This window comes from Calypte anna, chromosome 5, assembly GCF_003957555.1.
Source record: "Calypte anna isolate BGI_N300 chromosome 5, bCalAnn1_v1.p, whole genome shotgun sequence".
Lineage (NCBI taxonomy): Eukaryota > Metazoa > Chordata > Aves > Apodiformes > Trochilidae > Calypte > Calypte anna.
Window position 1 is genome coordinate 7,545,625 of NC_044250.1, and position 23,356 is coordinate 7,568,980.

The following is a 23,356-nucleotide window of genomic DNA, read 5'->3' on the forward strand; positions in this document are numbered from 1 at the left end:
TTGTATTTGGTTTTGAAAAGGTTGTAAAAGAAATATGATACAATATGTAGCAAAGAAAGGAAGTTAAATCAAGAATTGAATATCTGAGACACAAAGGTCCTTTTGTGGTTTACATGATGTTATCTGTTTTTCAGAACATGAGTCACTCAGTTGTTTAACAGGCTAGTGAACAGATTTCTAAGATTTGAATTTAAACATTTTATCAAACATGGAGTTTCTTTAAATTCAAAAGCATAGCATCTCAGCTTCCTCTTTAATGTGATAAAATTGACTTGAGAGTCTTTCCAAAAATCAAAATAGTGTAATTTTTATAAAACAAGATGCCTTTATTTCCTCACAAACTCATTGTGCTTATTCTTATTTCCCTATGCTTTCAAAGTTTCATTTTTGTCATGAACCCAACTTTTTTTTTGTCATGTTACCAGTTGCTTACTGCTGCCTGCTATGAGCAATTACAGATGTTGTACTGAAAGGATGCATTTGTTGTCTCACAACAGTTTCAATTAGATCAGTGGTTTCACTGGCCCTAAACATACATTTGTGTGTGTGTAAATACAAAAGGGAGAAAATTGGTGCAAATATCTGTTTTTAATAGAATGTATTGATCCTGCTTTTCCCTGTGATGGAGTCTTGGCCACAAATTTTCATCATAGAAGCATAAGCCATCTTTCTTTCTTCACCAGCTGTAAGACTACTCAGCTTGTGTTCCTGGATAGGAGAGATCATTTTGTTGTAGCTGGGTAGACAGCACCTAATGTGCAGCACATCACAGCTTAAGAGTTTATAAGCATGTAAAAGTAAAAAGGTTGAGTCATTACATAAATAATTTGCATAAGAAATTAGAGGCCGTTCTATGTCTCAAGGATTCCACACATGGTTGAAAACAAAAAAAGCTCAGTGGAAAATCATCTGAGCTGCATGAAACATGTATGTGAATGTGGTCATTAACATTTCTAGGTTTAGAAATTTTTTCCTAGGGCTTCCTGCTAATCCAGCTTAATAGTTACTATTCCCTGTAGTTAAAGATCTAAAAGCAGAGATTTGAGAAGAAGCTGTACGAGCCATGATTCAAAACACACCATTTGTGATGTATTTGCATTGCAGTATTAAGAGAAAGGACTGTGTGAGCTGCCTCTTCACTCCTGTGACAGAGGGCTTAGGAACAAGGAGGCTGAATCATGTCCCATTCAGATTATATTACTAGTTGATGGAAATTCATGTTTTCAAGGCTGTCTTCATGGGAAAAAGAGACTTGTGCTTCAAAGAAAATGACACTTTTTAGTCTTGAAGGACAGAGGAAGAACTTGGACACCCTTTATGCTCACTGAGTAAAATCTCAGGTAAAAAAAAAGTTCTCTACCAGTGTATTGATTGACTGAAAGGCCAGAGAAAATATATGTATAATTTTATTTTGACCACTGTTGATAAGATACCAAAACTGTTACCCTTGAGTCTGACAGCTTTAGAAAGTCATCCATATCCCAGCAGAGGAGTAGCTTTTGGGTTTTATCATGGGGGGCTTTTGATGTTTTTTGCTATTTTTTGGACTAAAGGAGTTAACAGCTTTAGGAAAATATAGATATGTATTTTTTTTTTTTTAAGCCACTGATATTTGTGTTATGTATTATCAGGGGCTTTTTTCTATAACTCATTTTTAGAATGAAAAGGATGAACGCTGGGGATCAGAAGCTAAGGTGCAGCTAAGAGAGATCAGAAACAGTATCTACTTCTAACAGTGGTGCAAGCTGGGTCCTGGATGAATGTATATGATGTAGGCTCAGGAGAGGTTTTCACACTGGCAAGGCTTTCTGCTTCTTTCTTCTGCTTATTAATTTACTTCTGCAAGATACCAGTACTGCTGTGTTCTGAATAGGTTATGTATTTGCCCAAAAGGAACGTTTCTTTGAAGCCATTCAGCTAATTGGAAAGAACTTTGAACTGAAATGTGCTTGCATAGTCAGGATGTAGGAAATGTGTAACTTAAAGTTGTTACCTGTTTTTAAATTATTTTTGTTAGTCTTTCTACCATACATCTACTGTGTGACAACGTTTAACTTCCTTCATCTACTGTATGTAGAAGTCAGAACTGAACTATTTAGAGTATCTTGGTTCCAATACTTTTTTTCTTCTTTCCTACTCATCTAAGGTAGACATTTATGATGATTAATTGTGTTCTAGTAGTACTCTAGGAAACCATGGTGTTGAGTATTATATAAACATAATGACAAAAGATTCCCCTGTGTCCTGTTTACCCCTGAAAAACGATGAGACACAGGAAGACTGACTTGCTCAAGGCTATACAAAGTGAGCCTTTTTGCAAGAGTTCAAATCTGCACTCATTTTTCCTGAGTATCTATAAAATTCTTATGCTTGAGCAATGTTCTTTCCCACTTCAACTGCCTATAATAAAGCTACACACAAATTAATTGCTGTTAATGGCAGAGTATATTGGTAACCATGTAGAGTTCTGCTTGCACTGTGGCATCTCTTTTTTTGCCTCAGTCTGCAAGGAGATCCTAATTCTTGCTGTCTGGTGCTAAAACCTAATGAGCTTTGCAGGATGATGATGTAAAGGCTTAAACAAATGAAGAAATGTAATTATTTGCTCCTACACACTTTTAATTCTGTTTTTTAGGGTGTGTTCTTGTCCTTCTGGTGAGCACATACATTGTACTTAATACAAAACTACATGGAAAACAAGAGAAGCAAGCCTGGGATTCATTTGAATTTAGGCAGTAAAACAGGAAGCTTTCTAAATTAAGATGTTGAATTCTGCATTTCTTTGCCTAGTATAAAGTACATCAGTTGTCATGTTCAGATGAACTCTTCAGAAAGTTACAGTGCTATGTATGGTATAGTTGTACATTAGGCTGTATAAACTACCTAGTGTAATTAAATGAACTCCTGAACAATTGTTTCAAAATCTGGATTTATCTTAAAGGTTATGGCTTTTATTTCACCCCTGAAGTATTGATTGTGGGCCTGAAAGTTTATGATTTTGTTTTGATTCTGTGGATTTTTGTTTGTTTGTTTCTCCCTTGGCTGTATATAAAGTTTTCATACAAATAACATTCCGAATGCTGTAGCAGAATGCTCCATTAAGTTTTTCCCATTCCATATCAATTTTAAATTGTCAGTTCATTGAAGGGGTAACTACCAAACCTGCCTATGAAGTAACTTTGGATCCTGTCTAGTTTTCTTGCATGAAAAGTACTTGCTAAACAAAACAACAGAAAATTTACATGGAGTTTTCCAAAAGAAAGACTGAGGGAGCTAGTTTAAAAGTTCTAATGTCACAATAGCCAAGGAAACGACATCTTTTAAAACTTACATCAATGATACTTAAGAAGATAATGTGCATATCTCTCTTGGAAAGCCAGTAGTGAACCATTCTGGCTGAATGAAAAAATTTTAAAGGTTATGTGATCCAAGCAACCCATACTCATCTGGAAATCTGCTAATTTTACTTGCTAGAGTTTAATATTAATTTGCTTTAGGAAGTACATTAAAACCAACAAGCAAGCTGGGATATGTAACTGAGTGTATAGATATGCACAAGAAAACATCTTTTAGTGGTTAGAATAGTCAAATCCAGCAAAACAGCTGGTCCTCTCCTCAAAAGGAAATCATTCAGGAAGGCAAGGCTGTTACAGGAGGTGAAGCTGTCCTGTGCAGCAGTCTGTGTAGCACCGGATATTGAAGAAACTTTATCTTGGCCAGTCTTAGCCAGAAATTAAATGAGATCTGACACTTGAGGTATTAAAATAAACTCATAAGCAACAGAAGTCAACAGAAACATGCAACACTCTTATTTTTACTAGTGTAGTATTTCATTTAGTCTTAACCTTTTTACAAACTCCTGTTAAAAAAAAAGAAAAATAATCCCTGCTACTGAGCCTTGCAAAACTTGAGAAATTTTTTAGGGATGGTTTTATATTGTTTAAAACAGTCAAGCAAAAAACCACATACATAATAAAGCAGAATTCATAACACTTTGGATTTGTTTGTTTGTTTTTTGCAAAGATAAATCTGACAACATCATTAAAGCTGTAGTTGAAGAAAACCTGGCTAATATTATCCAGAATTTTTCTAAAAGCTTTTGAGTAAAGTTAAGCATTCAGAGAATTAGAGAAAAAAATACTGTTTTGGATCAAAAGTGATTGATGTGGGAAACAATATTAGGATTAAATTATCAGCATTTTGGTTAAAAGCTTATCTAGGTTCAGAGGGCACTTCAGTGTACTAGGACCTAGAGAGTCAGTGTACTGATGAGTTACATTAAGGTATTAGTTGTATATCAGGCTATATGTTAAATGAACCATTGGGTTCAAATGTTTGTAATGTCCAAATCATGGTAGACAAATAAACACAGGCAAACTGACATTCATTAAGGCAAAACAGTGCACATCCAAGAAGAAAATTTGAATTACTTACACATCTGGCTTTCAAATTAGGTACTTCTGCTCAGGAGAAAAAAAAAACTAAATCATTTTCACAGTGAAGATTTCTGTTTCTTTCATAATTGTGATTTAAATAATGCTCAACACAGGAGTAAAACAAAGAATAGTATGGAGATTATAATAATTCCTTTGTGTAGACCCATGATGCAGGTTTCCAAGGAATACTATATACCACGTGGATAAACCATACACCCATAAAGTAGGTTACAAAATTAAAAGACTGAAGGGAGGACAATACCAATTATAAAAAGCCTAAAAAAAAAAAAATCCATGAAGTACAATAGAGATAATGTGATTGCTTATGCCAGAGAGAACAGACATGAGTACAGTCTATTATGTGCATCAGGCAATGAGTAGTAAATAAAAACTATAAAAAGGAGAGCACATTTTGCATCTGACTAGTTCTTAAGAAACAAAGGTACATTAAATCAAAGTCTGAAATTCAGGACAGAGGGAAGAGCTCATTTTAATGTGCATGTCAATGAAATATTGTATTAAGACAAAAAGAGTCAGAGGTATTAGAATTTGTGTTGTTTATAATTCTTCCATCAAGACAGATACCTTTGCTGTGCTTAATTGTTCTTCAGAAAATAATAGTGCTGGAGGGCTGGCAGGAGGGAGATAGTGCAATTCAGAGAGCTTTTTGTAATTTAGAGATCTGGGGAAGGTTCATTAGCTATTTTTATTGCTAACTTTTTGGGTCATCTTCTCTGTGGGAGGGTTTTAAACCTGCTCAAGGTCACATAGTTTTCTACTCCTGGTGACACGATCTATTTGCATTTAAGTTTCGTGTCAAGGGAGTGTATCCATCTTTCTTCCATTGCTTAACACTACTCTGTGTGTGGACCTCTAAGTAGCTGAGAAGTTAGTGACATCTCATGGTAACTATCGAAAATTACAGGTGATTTGTGGTAAGGTTTTAGTTTCATGTAGCAGACATTCCAGATGTTTTCTAGGTCAAAATTCTTTTTCAGTATGCTTGTACATATATCTCACATTTAATTCTCCTGTGTTCATTATTTGTCTAGAGACTAACTCAGGTATTTCAAAGTCTGAAATACTGGTACTTGTCAGTTAGCACCTGAAGTCCAGACATTGTAGTGTGTAATACCTATATATTTGGCACTTACAAAACAATTATATAACATTATTGACCCTACTGATTTTACTCATTTTAGGTACAAAGTCAGCTACAGAGTATGCTAATGGTGGTTATGATATTGTGTCACCTGCTCCATCCGTCTACTTGGGCACATTTCAAATTTTACATCTCCTGGAAGATCTAAAGATGGCATTGGAAATGTTGGAGGATCCTCAAGAGAAAGAAGCCCTGCGAAATCAGATCCCAGGGGCCACAGCCGTGTGCATACGGGAGTGGTTTGAAGAGAATCTGGTGAGTAGTTCATTGTAACTTTTCCATTTTGTTTACAAACAGCATTGGTTCAAGTATTCCAGTATCTTAGTTATTTTCATACTAACTGAAATCTGCATACTTGGAGTTCTGCAGGGGATGGTAAGAAATCATAAAAAGCTGAGGATATTGGCACTTCATGTGTTGACTACTGAAACTGCAGGTATAAGAAGTACAAGAAGTTGGTAAAAGACAGAACAAGGAAATAGTATTTGCACAGTTCTGTACTGGTGAATTCTGCACTTCTTTTAAAGACATGTAAAGGGAGGGTGCACATTTGCACAGTGGCTTGCTAGAAAATGGATGCTAACAGATGTTTTTGTAGACCTTTTTATATTTTTAATGCAAAAAATTTGTAAGCATGCATGCAGACTTTAGATTTGGGAGAGCTTTGTCCTGTGGCGAGTAGCAGTTTCACTTAGAAATTGAGAATAAATCTGATCAAATGCAGCTGAGTGGAATGGAGTGTATATTTCATAGTTATATCCCATATTGAAAAATCCCTTAATTTCAGCCCAGAGTTGTGAAACATGATACTTGATATGTGAAAATGGATGGTCAGGTAGTAAGCTATAGCAAATGAGAACTTTGTAGATCAAAGAATCATTCACAATGGAAGCCTCAAACCAAGTTTGGTAATTGTTACTCTATGAAATGTTGGGAGTGTCATAAAAAGCCTCCTGCTCAGTTCTCATGATTTAAATGCATCAAGTTTGAAGCATTTTGATTTATTAAAGACAGAATTAGTTAGAGATCAGTGAGCTATTTCGGATCAGCATCAGCCATACAACAGGTAAATCAGAGCAGTAGATACTTGAGAAACATTAAGGAACACCTGCAAATTTCAAATTGTAGTTTGATAACTAACACCCAAAAGTTAAAATCACACGGCCATGCACATGGACACATTCACAGTTACAGGCACACATTTCCTCTCTCCCAGATGGTGTTGGTTACAAGCATGAGCAGCCTCTTCTCTGGATACAGGTCCTCCTATTTGCACATAGGGGGGTTGTCTAGGTTTTTGTAAAGCTATTATAAGATGCATTGGAGGAGGATTTTCTTTCATGGATGATTAATTCCACAGGTGTTTAATTTGGGGGTTCATGCACTTTCCTTTGAAGGTAGAGGCTGCTCTAGAATGTCCTGAATATCCTGTTGGTTTTAGAGAATGAAGCAACTCCTTCATTTCTGTCACAAATAGTTCAGGTCAAAAATACTCCCATCTTATCCTGATAGGAAATGCATTAGAAACTAGCAATAAAAAAAGCAATCTTAAAAGCAGATAAGCATGCTTCTTTCAAGAAAAGAGTTATTTTATGATTCTTCTTCACTCAAATTGCTTGAAAAATGTATGAAAAAATCATTGTAACTGCCATCTTTAATCAATGCAAACAGTGTGCATTATGGAAATAATGTCAAATTTGTGTTTTGCTCCTGCCCTATATAGGCTTTTCTGGGAAACCACAGAAAGTAGAGTCAGAAAGATGGCTCAAGACTAGTTGCTGCTGGATAGTATCAAACAACAGTATTTAACATGTAACCCTTTGGTTTAACGGACGTACATAGTAGAAATTAAAATCATTTTCTTGTGTGCTCCTTTATCATAACCTAATGCAGCCCTGAAAGCTCTCTGAGGCTCAGTATGGCTGTAGCAGAGATGCTGTTCTGTTTGTGCCACACAACAGAATTTGAGATTGCAGGTCAGAGGACAGAAAGTCACTTGAATATTCTTTTGCATTGTTTGTTTGCATTGGAATACCACCTAGAAACTAGAGCTCAGTTGTACTAGAATGGGAAAAATAACTTCTGCATAAACTTGCCCCTTGGCCTTGTAAATCAAGCAGCTTTGCAACTCTGCTAATTGCCACTTAGTGTGCTGAGCTTCACCTAGTGTTTAAATAAATAAGACTGTGGAGTTTGGCCCTTCTTGTCAGCTATGAGGCACATGGGCTTACTACTGATCAGTCAGGAAGGTTCTGTGGTGATTATAGATACTACAGCTGGTCTCACTAGAGGTTTATCTTTCTTCAGTTCCATAGTACCAATCTATGGGATTTATCATAAAATATCACCAAGTTGTCTTTTGTGGTTTGGTTTCCTTTATTTTATTTTGATGCAATCACAGCTGTTACGTTCCTTGGTCTGTCTGCTTTAGATGTGAATACTGAAGATGTGAGAAAATTTAGATGTGCCTGAGCTGTGAAACCTTTAGACATCATATTTCTTTCCTGAGAGATACTACCTTGCTTAATTCCTCATCTGAAAGCATCTAGTCTATTCCTTTTTGTTATGGAACCATTGGTGCTGATTTGGTGTGATTGCTTATCCTCTAAGGATAAGGACAATTCTCTAGGGAAGGGGAGCACCACTTGTGGAACTAAAGGTGTGCCTTTTTGAAAAAGCTTCCTTTTGCTTTTCTGTGGTCTGGGACCGGTAAATGTAGGGTGTTCTTCAGGTTGCACTGGAACTGGGCACAGTAACTATGCTGCCTCTGCTTTGAGGTAGAGGAAGTAGGTTTAACAAAGTTAAGGCTGACTTTAGAAATACCATTACTACCTGTCATAGAAAGAGGATTTAATACTTGCTCTAACTGCACAGATCTTTTGACAAAGCTAAAATGGAATAAAGCATCATTAATTACAGATTTTTAATTACTTAAGAACTGTATTGAAAAAATTTGCCTCGAAGGGATTGTGTGGAGTGCTTTACATGCTTTATGATTGTAAATTCTTCAGCCTTAATAACAGAACAAAAGGATTATCATGGAGAGTTCTTATAAAGCAATCTCATGTATAGTTTCAATGGTTCTTGTTAAATATTTTAGTATTGCTCATGACCACATGACATGACACAAAGCAGGTAGTAATTTCAGCATTAAAAATTAACTGCTGCATTGACAACTGACTGTTTGACTTAGTGAGCTGTGAGTGTATTTAGTTACACATTCATTTCATGATTGTAAATGAACACTGCTAGTTCTTTTTCTTCATTATTCTATACACCTTTCTGGAATGCTTTTCTGAGTAAAGAGGAACATTAATTTTGTTATAGTGATCCTAAAACAATTTTAAGCATGATTGAAATCCTCATTTCCAGGATCCCAAAACATGATCTTCCTTCCAGTGGAACATTTATATTTAAAGGAAACTGCTTTACTATGTAGCTTTATATACTGACCCTTAAAATGCTTATTCTTGAAAACTCATTAGTATTCTCCTGGTTGTTTTTTTCTCAAAAGCCTAATTCTGAAAATCTGTATAAATGTTCTAAATTTGAGGAAATAGGAAGGGGAGAAAAGAAAAATAAATAGTAGAGGAATGTGTGGTAGAGGCAACTTGTTAAGATAATGTTATTTGCCTTGTGACATATGCTGTGCTTAGTTGTATTTCATGCTCATTATTGCAGTTGGAAGCCCAGACTTTCCAGCATAAATAGCAAACATTTCTTAGTTTTGATTGCCATTTGGTCATAACTAATGTTCAGAATAGGTTGTTTCCACTGTATGATAAAATCAAGTATTTTCTTTTCCCCTCAGTGTCTTCACAGAGAGTTGGGTTAAAAGAGTAAGCCCCAGTTCAGAATTCTGACTTGGTGGAGTTTGTGAAGTATTAAAACTTCTTCAAAGTTTTACTTAAAGCAGATACTGAAGTGCTCCACTGAAACATAACCACTGATTTCTTTTTCCCTTTTGGCTGAGATTCACTTTACAGAGTTATCTGTTCAGAAGAGAGGCAGAGGATTACTGCAGTGTTGGGCACTTCAATGTACTTGATAACATGCTTTTATAAAAGTATCAATAGAATTTTTCAGCAACAGCTGGGTGGGAAGAGAATATATTCTGAGCAATGTCAGTTAAAGCCAGTGCATGTATCTGCTGGTAGATATGACTGTGTGACTCAACTGTTGGGGGTCATGCTATATATAGCTGAATCTTTATGTTGCCAGGTGGTATTAACACATGTTAAATTGAAAATGGAGCAGCAGAGCCTGCTTGGGACAGTGCAGAAAAGTCGTCATTCCGTAAGCATTCACATTTATTTTTGCCGAGTTGAAACATTAGATGGAGATGTTTTCTGAGCAGTAGCTGGAGTGGAAAGTTGTATGACCCAGTCCCCTGCTGTGCTCCAGCTCCTTTTCAATGAGCTGATGGTGCAAGGAAGACCTGAACTGGAAGATCTGGTCCTCCGACTTCCCCAAGCATGTTAGAGCAACTCACAGCACACAAGAAACAGCAGAGAATTGTCCCTCATATGTGCAGCTATTTATGAATACTGTAGAGTGCCATGAAGCTAGTGGAAAGGCAGTGTACTCAGCTTGCACGGAATTTTAAACCAGGACTAACTTTTCAATTTTTTTTTCATGTTCTGTGGCTGCTTTGTTGGGGAGTCAACTCCATCATCTCTGACCGTGGCTGCTTACTGTAGTAGCTGTCAGCAGAGGTGGGAAAGTCTTCTCTGCATGAAGAACTAACCTTTAAACTACAATGACCAGAAGTGATTAACAGAATTGTGTTATGGCCTTAGGCTGAAAGTGCATTCATGGAAGATAGGTGGTATTCCTGTTTTAATAGCAGGGTCTGTATTTTTATGTTAAGCTTTCTAAGATTTCAAGGTCATCTACTGACATGCTGTGAAGTTCAGCCCTTGAGGAGAATCCTAAACATCATGGACAAGCCACACATTGATACTGTCAAATGAAATAGAGGACTACTTTTCCTATAGAGTACACAGAAATTGCATGTTAGCCTTCAAAAGCAATAATACAGTTTATTCGGTTCCATTTATCGAACACTCCTCCTGGTGTTGGCACCAGTGCTTTCAGTTGCACTATGTGGCTGAATATCACATTAGTTAATCTTTATTGTCTAATGTTGTCTGAGAGGGAGCAGTCACAGTGATTTTGTTCTACTAAGTAGAAAATATTTTTTAGCTTTTATGCAATAACACAGTACTCAAGTTTCCTCTTCTAAGTAAGTTTCATGCAAAAAATTACAGCTTTTCTAGAACTTGGGATGGAAAAAGTATTTTCAGCAAAGGGTAAGGAATGTTTGAAGCTGCCAAGAATGTGGAAATGTCTGTGGATGAATTAATAAACAGTAAATTCATCTAAGTATTGGTAATACATTCTTTATGCAAGCCAAGGGAAGAGAGGTAGTTATTACTTGAGCAGTAGCCAGAAAGGTTTTAGTAGTGCTAGAGATCCGTGGTATCACACAGCCTGCAGATGGGAATGGCTCCAAAGTTGTTAGCACCTGTTTGAAGTATTGCCTGCCCTCCCTGAATATGCAAGAAGGGTGAGGGTTAACTATGCTGGCTTGGAACTAATGGCCATCTTAGTATGATTATTTTGGAAATACAGATTTTAGTCAGAGAACTAGGCCATTACAACTGAGAGCATTTTATGCTGGGAAAGGATTATTTGTTCATGTATCTACATAATACTTTTCCTAGTCTGCTTCCCAGGATCCTTGTTTATTTATTTATATTTTAAATTATCACAAGTAAAGCAAATTTGCTTGTATACATAGAACTTTTTTCCTTCCTTTTGTTCCAAGAGTTTAATCTTTCTGTGTTACTTATACTTTATCGGTTAGTCATAATTAAGACAAATCATCTTACTGGAAATGCTCCATCTAGCTCTGTGAAACCATTCCTCACCATGTAAGAAGGATTTCTTCCTCCTGCACAAATGGCATGGATTTTGTTTTACACATGTATTCCTAACAGGTGTATTCCCATATTCTTTCTTTCTTCACTCCGAAGCTCTGGCATTTTTCTGCAGCGTGCTAGTGACAGGTATGTGAATTAGCATGCTGAGGAAACTTTTCCTTGTTAAAATCTGGTCTTACTCCCTACGTTTCCAAACACTAGGATGGGGAAAAGCTCAGAGAAATGGATGTAGGAAAAGCTGATGCTAGTTCTTGGGGACGAGTAAAGTTTTGTTGCATACTCAGATGGAGTCTCCTGATGTGGCTGCCAAGATGCAGTTGGTCATTTCACTTCTTGGCCTCAAAGGCCAAGTCTGTGTTCTTCTAGTGTTTTCAGAGGCCATGGGTTTTGAACCCAAAATGATGTAGAAAATATTGCTGAAAGGAAGAGAGGTGTTATGGTCAAGGGACCTGGACCTGACGGAGGTTGAAGAACTTCTGCTCTGCTTCCTGTTCCCTTTCCCTTGAATCTCTTAGGAAATGCAGTGCCAGTACAAGAATGCCATTGACAGTTTGTGCTGATCTAGAAAATCACAAAAACTTGTGTTTTAGCACAAATTTAGACGAATGAAAAATGAAATTGCTAACCAGCAGTAATAAACATAATTTTATAATGTTCACAGGGCCTCAGCAGGGTGGTAGAAACAGGGAGGATAGTAGTGAAAAGCAAACAACTCTGCTTCCTCAGCACCAGGGCTGACAGGAGAAGAGGGTGTACATCAGACACTAAGATTGCCTTTCCCATACAGTTAGTTCTAAAAGGAGTTGTGGGTGTTTTCTTGCCTCTTTGTAGGTCTGAAAGGGAGGCATAGGAGAAGTTTAACTGATTGTTTAAAGCATTCTCTTACTTCCAGTTTCAAAGCAGTTACAGGATGTCTACTATTTGAAACAGATTTAAAATCTTGTTTCAAATACTTGAAAAGCTCTGACTAATAAAGTAATGGCTTCTTTCTTTGAGTGTTTTTATGGGTTATTTATCAGCAGACGTTCATGTGGTGAGTACCTTTGATGTTCTGCAAATGGAGTTTTTAGACCTATCAACAGTGGCGGCAGTCAGTATAGAAATAGAGCAGTTTTCTATAGAAGCAAAGAATTGGCAAATAAATCCTAATGGGTTTTCATAGTTTGTGGAGTATATGAACTCTGTTAATTTTAAACATTGTGGTGTCCTACATTGCATTTATATGGCCATGATGTGTTTTCAGATATTTTTTGAGAGAGGACTGCAGAAAATAAAGAACTCAAGGGAGGAAGGAAATAATAACTACATCATTCTCTCTCCATGGGTTAACTCCTGAGAGTGGTGGTACTGCAAAGATAGTGGGCAATTTTTCTTTGTCCTGTAATTCTCTATTGAACTAGAAACTAGTGCTCAGTGAACAACACCATACACGTGGATTTTTGAAAAATAAGGAGGGGAAAAAAAAAAAAAAAAGTGGTAACCCAATGAAGCAATCCCCAGATTGCAACATATTTTCCTGATTTTCAGACTGCCCAGGGAAACTAACCTCTGTTTCCAGTGGAACATAAAAGTATTTTCATCAAATCCGGTGCAACTGATTTGCATTCAGTTGTTGTTTGAAACTTTTTCGGGCCAAAGCTCAAGCAGGATGTACAGTTCTGCTTGCAGGTGACAGGCTGCAAGTGAACATGTGACTGTCTGGAATGTGTGTTGTCAACATTGGTGGCTGATAAGATGCAAAAAATTCAGACACGTTTACCTTTTAATCAGGAAGAATGACTGTAACAGAATAAGGAGACCTTTGCATGAAATCCAGGACAAATGACAAGGTAGAAATAAGGTATGTTTGTAATTTTAAATATTTTTAAAAGGAGAAATGAATGCTCACCTAACTGCAAACTAGCAGCTGGCATAAATAAGTGTAGCAGTATAGTTTTCCTGTAGGTTTTGTTGTTTTTTTTTTTAAATAAAAGCAGTGGAATGTTTTAAGATAGGTATGTTTCCTTCTTTCTGAAATAAGCCTGGCATGAGATTCTTAAAGCTTGTTTTGAAATGGATGAAATGTGGAATGTGAGACTCTGTGGTGGTTGTGCTGTGGGTTACACAATACTTTGAGATTAAGTTTGACGTATTTCTCATTCTCCATAATTAAATATCTACTTTTCTGAGGGGGAAAATGGCTCAAACTGCAGGGAGTTCATGTTCTAATGTCAAGAAAACCCCTATTCAGTCTTTCTGTTTCTCAGCCATGACAGAGAAGCATACCATATCAACTGCATCTTAATTTTTAGGATTTTTAAAGAAAAATGGGCTACTGACAATGTATTAGAGCTTTTGCCAGATGCTGTGAACTGTTCAAGAAATAGCTGCTCTTATCAACTTTAAGATGGGTAAAAACTTCTACAGCCAACATACAATAAGTACTTTCTCAGTGCAGAGCAACTCAAGTCCTCTTCAGATCTAACAAATATTTTATGCTGCCATATTTACTGGTGGGTTTACGTATCCTAGCACAAACTCTTAAAAATCTTCCGTATTTTTCTTGGCACTATGACTTTAAGTAACAACAGGTAATTAATAAATGAAGAAAACTAGAAAGCTGGAGTCTGGCTTTATATCCTTCTCTCTTTGTGTCATGAAAGACTCTAAAAAGAGATATGTCACTAGCAAGAATGGTTGAAATAATAAAACATCACATCCCTTTTAGAAACTCCTTCATGTATCTGTGACTTCCACAGTCTGGAATGTGGATATATGGCTAAGTGAGACAGGTCCTTGTAAGAACTGCTTTTAGAGCATGATACAGCTTCAGATTTTGAGTTCTTTGTATGTATCATTTTTAGTATGATTGGCAACTTTGGCACTGACTTTTCCAAAGTGCAGTTTTATTTCACCTAAAAAGCAGGAGTGAGTGTGCCTGTAGAAACTGAAGAAAACTAAGAGATAAGCGAATGCTTTGAGATCATGACAAAAATTCTGTGGGGACAGCTGTATTTTGTTCTTAATAGATATTGCTCAAGCAGTTGTCTTTGTGTGTAAAAATCAGTTTCCCAGTTAAAGGTCAAATCCCCTTTTTACTAGTGGAAGATATCATTGGAAAATGGAGTTAATTGAAAAGAATTAGAACTTTATCATAACTACTGTGTGGAGGCACTAGAGGACACCGCAGTAACAGGCAACCTTTTTAAAGTTCCCTTCTTGCCAGTGCATTGCTTTGCATATGTATTTATCTTGGTGTTGCAAGTTTGAAAAGTTGCCATGCCATGAGATGTCAGCTTTAGCTGGAGCAGACATAAGTCTTAGAAGGGTATCATCATCTTTTGTTAAGATGGAAAATTGCCTTCTGGGCAATATCAGTATTTATGAGATAATTACTTATCCACAGGATCGTCCTTGAATTCTTTCTCTTTTATAATGTCTTTTGAGAAGACAGGCAAGTGATTCAAAGAGCAGGCTTATTTTTAGGTTTAGTCTGAGCCTGAAATAAACTGAGAAGGCTGAGTAGTGTTACGATAAACAGGGAGTAAAACAGAGACAGGAAATAAGGGGTCCTTGGTAATGAGTTCCAGCCACTCTTGAAACAGAAAGCCAGAGAAGGCATGACTTGAAAATAGTTTCTCAGTGACAGCTTCATAATTTTTAGCTTATTATTCAATGTTAAAAGGGAACAGTTTCTGCAGATTTATACTATTCTTGAAAGATCCTTTTTTAAAGATTATTTAGCAAGTTATATTTTTGAAGTTTTTAGTGTTACATTGTTCTTGTTGCAAGCCGATCTGCTTTTTAAAAGAACCAGATGTTTGGGGGAGAGTCTGAAGTTTATACAGTTGTGTTATATATACATCTGTGAGAAGCATATCGGATAAGCCTGTGGGACAGAAGCAGAAGATTTAGCTTAAAATGTGAACACACATTGCAGGTTTTAGAAGCTGAGGGTTGAAAGGGGAAGAAGTCACAGCTATATTCTGTAGTACAAAGCAGTGCGTTTGCTTCCAAAAGTTTCTTTTAACCCTGGGAATGTGACTGCTGAGATGGGCCCAAAGCATGGATGGTGAGATTGATATTTACAAGCACTTCACGTGGCTAAAGAGGGTAAGTGGTTTGCTGGGCTTTGTTTTCTCTTTGTAAATGCACTTCAGCAAATCTTAGTCAGAATTCTCAGCTTTGCAAAAGGAAGCTTATTGTGTGCCTCAGACGTAAAATATTGTAAGTTGCTTCATGAGAAATAAGTAAAAGATGTTTCTTCATGTAAGAGGAGGAGGGGGCTTAGAGAAAGTGGAAAGAATCAGCTGTCTTTGTCTTTAAAAATGAATCTCTAGGATCAAACTTTGAACAAATGGCAATAGATCCTAGCAAGTGCTCGTGCTTTCCTGAGACTGTAATGTAACAAAGTAAATACCTCTGGGAATATATGGAAAAAATGAGAATATATTGTTTATTATGTTGTGCTTTAAAATAAGAAATTTTTTGCACTAGCACTTAAATTAACTCTTCATCAGGGTAACTGTATGAGATCTTTATAGGAGGCATCTTTTTAGGATGCCTTTGTTTTGAATAAAAATGGTCATACTTTTTTTTTTTCCCTGTGCATTTTACTCTGATAAATTGATAGGGTTTTTAAAAAGGCAGTACTATTAAAATGAGATTTTGTGATGCTCTGTCTGAACATGAAGTGATTGCATGAGATTGTTTTTGTCTGAAAAAGTCAGTTTGTGCATTTGTCTCATCCCCTTGGAAAAATGCCTTTGTTTTTGTCAGCTTTTAATTTTGGAGTTGTTTTTTTTTTAATGTTTAGCTTTTTATTTTTAGGTTTTAAGTATTTCATTTTCAGTGTTTGAAAAATCCATGAATGAGATGTGAACGGATGCTTCACAGTGTACTGGTTTTTAAATTGGAATATTAATTTAATTATCTTCCATGTAAGCAGCACATCCCCTCATTATACTTTTAAAATCTATTTTATTTTAACCTGTGTGTACTTCTCCTGTAAATTCTATGCATGCCATTTATGTTGGTGCTTCCATGTGGCACTAGGCTAGAAATATGCATGTGTATATGTACTCTAATTTTTTACTATCTCTTTAAGCATAAAGTGTTAAATATTTAAGTGACATATATATAATATTTAAGGATTTTAAATTTGGGTAGTTTTGTGAATGCATTTAAAATACTCACCTTTAATGTCAGTCTTCCATAAGAGCTAAGAATATTTAAGTTAATTTACCAGATATTTACATCAGGTTCTAGAAACTTTTCTGTTTCTGGACTGTGGATGGGGGGGCATTTAAACCCAGAGTGAGTGGGATAGTGAAAGAGAAGAGATGACAGGAAGTAGCAGCTGGAAACATTATACTATTTGTTTAACATGTGCTGTGTGCAGTTAGTTAAACAACTCTTCAGTGTTTTTTGAGATCACATATTAATTTTTTTATTTAAATGAGGTTTTGAATGAGGTTATGTCTACCACCCCCCTTCCCAGTTGAAATTTCATTTTTAAAAAGAAAAGTTTGCTAACAAAATGCTGAGGGTGCTATCAAGTTGTGTGGCATTCAGGATACGCTGAGGACACAAGGAGAAAGGGATCAAGAAACAGCTTAAGTAAAGAAGGTCTTACACTGAAATGTTCACAGATCTGGAGGGGATGATTTTCAGGGCCTATGTTCAGGTAGGATACTGTGCTGAAATGTAGCATAGATTTTTACAGAAAGTAATAATGCTACTATTGTGGTTGTGTGGTTCCTTTCATGTAGGCTACTAAAGGAGAATATCAATAGTACTGCTTTTCCTGCAAGCTCTTCAAGGGGAGAGAACTTTAAAAAGTCTTGCAGTGTTCCCAGTCTGCTTCCAAATTCTTTTGACAAGTGATTAAAAAAAAAAAAAAAAAAAAAGTTGAAACAATCTGAATTGCTTTTTTAATTCTAATGTTCAAGAACCCTCATGTCACATGTCTGGCACTGACTGTGATAGCATACAAAGATTTCAAGCCCTGCAGTCATAAACTGTTGCTCTTTGGCTGATCATGAAAGTCTGAATACCCTCCAGAGTAACAAATGGCACTTAGCAGAGAGTCACTGCAACAGAGTTCCATAAAGCCCTGGTGAAGTAAGCCAGAGCTGGCTCCAATTTCATCATTAGCAGAAATCACTTCAGAGGCCGGGATAAGTTTTGATGTTGCAGTTGGTTGGCTGAGTCAGACTCTGGGCTCTGAGGCTTGGACTGGGGCAGGGCAGCAAATACAAAAATCACAAGACCCAGACAGGCAAAATAATGGATAGAGCTGCTGTTTTTCAGATGCTTAGAACAGAGGATCTGGTTTTTAGTATTAGGCTTGTAACATAATGTGTATAGTGGCATCATGCAGCATCAGTGGGGACAAAGCAGTGTTTGGATGAAATTGAAATAAAGTGACACAACACTTGAGCTTTTCCCATTCAACTTTCTTGATGTTAAAATGACCTGTGAGAAGTGCTGGGCCAAGAAGGACCAGAAGTATGGACAGGATAGGCAGCAAAACATAAGAGCAGATGGTCAAAGCCAAAAAAAAATTTGTCCTTGTATCACATAACAGGCACAGTTAATGTGTTTTCCTTTACTGTTTTTTCTCCATTTTAGTTTTTTTCTGCGTTTTGCCAGTATCAAAAAAAAAAAAATTAAAAAAAAAAATTAGTCTGCAGTAGTACTTGTCTTTCTCTACTAATATGTTACCTAGTATCAGAAAGACACAACTCCACAATGGTTACATCTATACTGTATTTCATGGCACGTGCGGCTTTGATAGCAATCTCAGAACTGTCCTGATTAGCTTATTCTGGCTGAGATGCCAAATGACATCTGACATAGGCCCATTGTACCTCCCTGGTTTCAGGCAGGGTTTAAGAGTTTGTAACAATGCAGATATTCAAGGATACTTTGTTAGTAAGATACAAAGTCTGGCTACAGAGCTGACCCTTTATTAAGGGAGGTATGTGTCTCAGCAGTCTGTTCTTAGAAGGCTAGAGAGAAGTTCTTGTGTATATAGTGCACTTATAACATTACAGGCAGCAGTTCTCACAGAGGAGTTGGTGGGCAGTTTGTGAGAAGTGTGTTGCAGATAACTGATGTTGGGTTCTTTTATAGGGACATGCACAAATCTGTCTGTCTTTAATTTTGTTGCAAGCTAAGGAACCTGAGACACACCCTGCTACCTGAAGTTGGAGTCTTTAGTAAACTTTCTTTGGTTTTCTCAAGGGATTTGGGTTGGAAGGTTTACACACAATTTCATCTGTCGTCTCGTTGCATTATTCATATATGTCCATCTGACCTTAATTGGAACACACCATTCTAAATAAAAATTGCACAACCCCATTTAGGTATGCAGGCTTACAGGTATAACCACAAATTATTAACAAGCATCCACATTCATAACTTGTTCTAGCAAGAGGTGGGACAGTCAAACCTTTGCTATACCAAATGAGCTCATGATACTGAGAGTGAATGTTATGACTTTTGATTATCTTCCTTTAAGTAACTATCTGGGAGAGAAAATAGGTATTAGGAGCAGTTATCCAGAAAATATGTAAATATTTGGACAAATTTCTTGTATTGTAAGGCCTACAGCAATTTACCTAGTTCTTTCTTTTCTTAATTTCAGACTGTCTGCTGTTAGCTTTTTCAAAGTGACTGCCACTTTCATTTAACAAACAAGGAACAATGGCAAATCAAAAATCTTTTTGTTGCTTTATTAATTGCCCTCAGATGAAAGGCAGGAATTACATATCCAGAAATCATGTTTCAGCCTTCTCCTCCTCAGATGCACTGGATGAATGTACATACATTCAGATGGGTGTGTATCTGCATTAGTGCTAACATGCCAAGAGATTAGATTTGTATTATATCCCTAGTCACATGCCAAAATAAAAATGTTTACTAGGTAGGCTTCTCACTCATCACCACACAATAACAACTACTGTGACTCATAACATCAGTTCTGCTGACCCAAAAAGAGTAATAAAGAGATGGAAAGTCCATGGTCTTCTAAATATAATCAACTCCAAGTAGTCTGGAAAAAAATCTGTAGTGTACATTTTCTTGTACACTATTGAAATGTACTACTGTGGTCTCTGTGTTGCTAGTAGTTTGGGGGAAAACTGACTGGTTGAACTCTGATTATACTCTTTGTTTTCAGCTTTTAAACTGCAATAAAAGACAATACGTCAAGCATGTCCCTAATCTTCCCCATTAATGGAAGTATTCTAGTTGCTACAGGCATCTTATTCAATTATCAGTGGAACTGAAGGTGATTCATGGGGCTGAATAAGAAGAGAGGAGGGTTATGACATAATCTGTCTTCTAAAAGAGGCAGGTGACTTGTTTAAAAAGCTTACAAATCACCACCCCAGCTGACTGCCAGGTTTCTTTTCCCAGCTCCTCACCCCTCTGCAGCCCAATATGAGATCCATGGTATTAGTGATAAACTGAGTGGTCTGTAGCCTTATGACTTCAGTATTACAGGTCCCATATTCAGTTGCTGCTGATACGTGTGCTATCTAACTGTACTTGTTCACTGTCCTCTCAGTACTGACTTTCACAACTGCAGAACACACCCCAACCATCTAAAGATGGCCTTGGTTCATATTACATTGTTTTATCATGCCTTTATGCATACCACAGAGATTTCCCAAAGCTTAAACAACTGCTGTGTGTCAGTCAGTTACTTTTATTTATCAGGTCATTTTCTGTCTGCTGTACTTATCTGAGCACTCTGTCTGACCTAATGACAGAGTTGTGGTTGTTTTTTTTTTTTTTTCATTCCTCTTTTCTGTAATTCATTAGGTTTAGGAGTATTAGGAGTATTGGACTTCCAGCAGAAGATATTTCAGGTCGCTCAGAGGCTATACAGTTGGTATCTGTGAGTGTAGTAAAGCATCTTATTTGTGATGTGAAATTGAACTAATTCTCTACTACTGGATATGTAAAATGTTAATTTTTTTTTTTGCGTTCATGGCAGATTGGTTTTGTAAAAATGTTTTGGCAGTAATGCAGCTCACTGTGCTTGGGAGGGGCTCACTGGCTGGGGGCAGTGGTTACACAGGTGGTTACAGGTACATTTCTCAAATCTAGCTTAGGAAATTAGCACATGACAGCAGGAGAAAGGGTGCAAAATCTGCTTGACTAGGTGATCTTCATCAGCAGATTTTGTAATTAAGAGGATCTTTTCCTGCTTAGCAGTTTTCTATTCTTGCCTCAATATTTGATGTTCTAGGTGCAGGAAAGTCTCCCACTGTGAGCCAGAGACATACTGGAGAAGGCCTGTGAGCGTGCTATTCAGAAAACATTTAACAGTATGACATGAAGTTTTAGCCCTAATGAAACATACCCACCAAGGATAAAAATTTTGGATTCTTAAGTACAATATAAAGTTTTGCTCTCTATCTTGAGTAGCAACCCAGGCAGAATGTCTGGCATTATGATTGAGGATGCATATTTCAAGGTCAAAGGATTATCTGGGCAGACATAAAGAAATGCATGGTATTTACTTATGAGGAAACTAGGAAGGAATGAGCTTTAGGACAGTATGACTGATTGACCAGCTTTTAATATGAAAGGCCAAAGATGATGGCATTTATCTTTTAGGCCTTTAGCCTTCAGCCTAAAGTGTGAAGATTCATCTTTTATAAACATGGAGGGATGATGTGGGGGTTGGGGATAAGTGGTATTATTAGTAAAAGAAGAAGGCTTGAAAAAAAATTCACTGATTCATTAGGAAAGAAAGAGATGTTAGAACACAGAAATTCTAAACAATTAAAACCAGGTAGGAGAGGAAGAGGGAATGAAGTCACCATTCTTTTATGGACCTTACACAGTGGGCCAGCTGCCTACAAGAGCCACTGTAAAATTTACTAATTTATCTGAGACTACTTCTGTTTGTGTCTGTTATGCACTCATGTACATACTAAGAGTAATTTTTGTGAGGTCTTGGATCTTAGTTGTACCTGCTATGAAAGTGTCAAGAGCTAGTGAGAAAAGTGTATTCTGAGTAGAATTAACATCTTCTTTAACAGTGAATCCTGGTAAGAGAAGTGTGGAGTGAGGTTCTGCACATTCTGTTCTTCAGTATTCTTGTTGACCCTCTGACACAGGGAATAAGGACCAAGCTAAGTGAATATATAGGTGATTTAATTAGGGGCCTTGCAGCCATGCTAAAGGACATGATTAAAACATAAGAAGAGCCTGATACATAGAAAAACAGTATAAAAAAATAGGATGCAACTCAGTATAGACTAATGCAAGGGTAAACATTTAAACAGAAACAATGAGTAAGCACAGGACAAAGAACAGCATGCTAACTAAATAAGAGCATTTTAAAAGGATCTGGAAGATATGGGTCATAGGTTGAAAATATGTGTTATATGGCTAATATGGAAAGAAGCATGTCCCAAGGATCTGTGAAAAGGTTTTTTCCATTCTAGCCATTTTCAGCTGGAGTTCTGTGTCACCTTTTAGGCACTTAATTTCAGAGGACAATGAAAAATCGAAGGAGAGGAGCCAAAAGAAAGCAACAAAACAGATCTTGAAAAATTAACCCATGAGAAAAGGACAGAAAAACTTGTGTGTGTTTAGTCCCAAGAGGACCCACTAATTAGAGATCCAGAGACAGTCCTCAAATATGTACAAAATTTCTGAAACTAAGAGAAGGACCTTTTTTTAATCTGTGGTTGTATGGTAAGAACCAGGAGGTTGAATCTGAAGAGATGATGCAGGTTACATGATAAGAAAAATGTTCCAGTGACAGTAGCTAAAAAGTAGATTATCTGAGGAGGCTGTGTAACCATTTCTGGAGATCTTAAGGAGTAGGCAAGACAAGAATATTGCAAATATTTCTCAGTCCTAGGATGGCATAACAAACCAGATGGTTTCTACAGACACCTTTCAGTCTGTGTTGATGCTTTTATGATTCTCTCTATTCCTTTCATAATTATGAGAGACGAGGTGTCAGTTCCTCGTAGGTCAGTTTATAAAGATACCACAATTACACCTAGTTCGACACTTTAGGCCTTGAAAATTGATTTCCTGATCTGCATTAATTAGCACCATGTTTATTTTCATTGTGTTTTACATTTGGGCCTCTACTGTAAACCTCAGTGGAGATCACGAAGCAATGAATACATTTAATACTAAAAAAGTCCTATTGACAGATTTTCTGTTAAAAAAGAGGACAGTCAGGGGGGAGAGTTATAATTATACCAATGCCATTGCACGAGTAACTATAAATGAGTTGACAGCTGCAGACTGGTATAGTTGAAGGGAACTCAGTGAAGCTGGATTCTTGTATTAGCTGCAAAGCCAGCCGGGGTGTTTTATTCCCTGGCAGAAATTCAGTGCCTGCAATGGAGCTGGGAAATGAACCACAAGAGGCTCATGTTACTTTTGATGCTCTAAGCAAACAGCTCCATTCCCACAGTTACACAATGTTTTAGTATGCAGGATGAAGCTATGGGACTCTTCTAAACTTCTTAAAATAAATACATGGATTTATTTTTGTTAATTGTGGTGTTTCTCTCTGGAGTACTAAAATTCATAGGAAATGGGACATGAAATAGTCAGGAACAGGCCATGTTTTAGAAGGTCTTGCTCCTTAGAGCCATTTAGGAATCCATGCAAGTGATTATGTAGCTAGACTAGTTCCTGGTAAGAATTTGATAATTTAAATGATTTGTTAATTGCTAACAAAAAAAATTATAATTTCAGTAATTTCTAGGAATAGTATAACACATATGGCAGTTTTTAACATTTTAAAATAAACACCATTATTCCTTGACTTTGGCAAAAAACTA

At 36.8% G+C, this 23,356-nt stretch overlaps 1 protein-coding gene across 1 annotated transcript in view; it reads left to right on the top strand.

Annotated features, from left to right (window-relative positions):
* PPFIBP2 (PPFIA binding protein 2) overlaps nt 1-23,356 on the top strand; it is an 82,188-nt gene that overhangs the window by 16,841 nt on the left and 41,991 nt on the right. Inside the window, exon 3 of the mRNA XM_030450977.1 lies at nt 5,639-5,853. Within this exon, the coding sequence (XP_030306837.1) occupies nt 5,639-5,853 (215 nt within the window). The remainder of the gene's footprint in view (nt 1-5,638; nt 5,854-23,356) is intronic.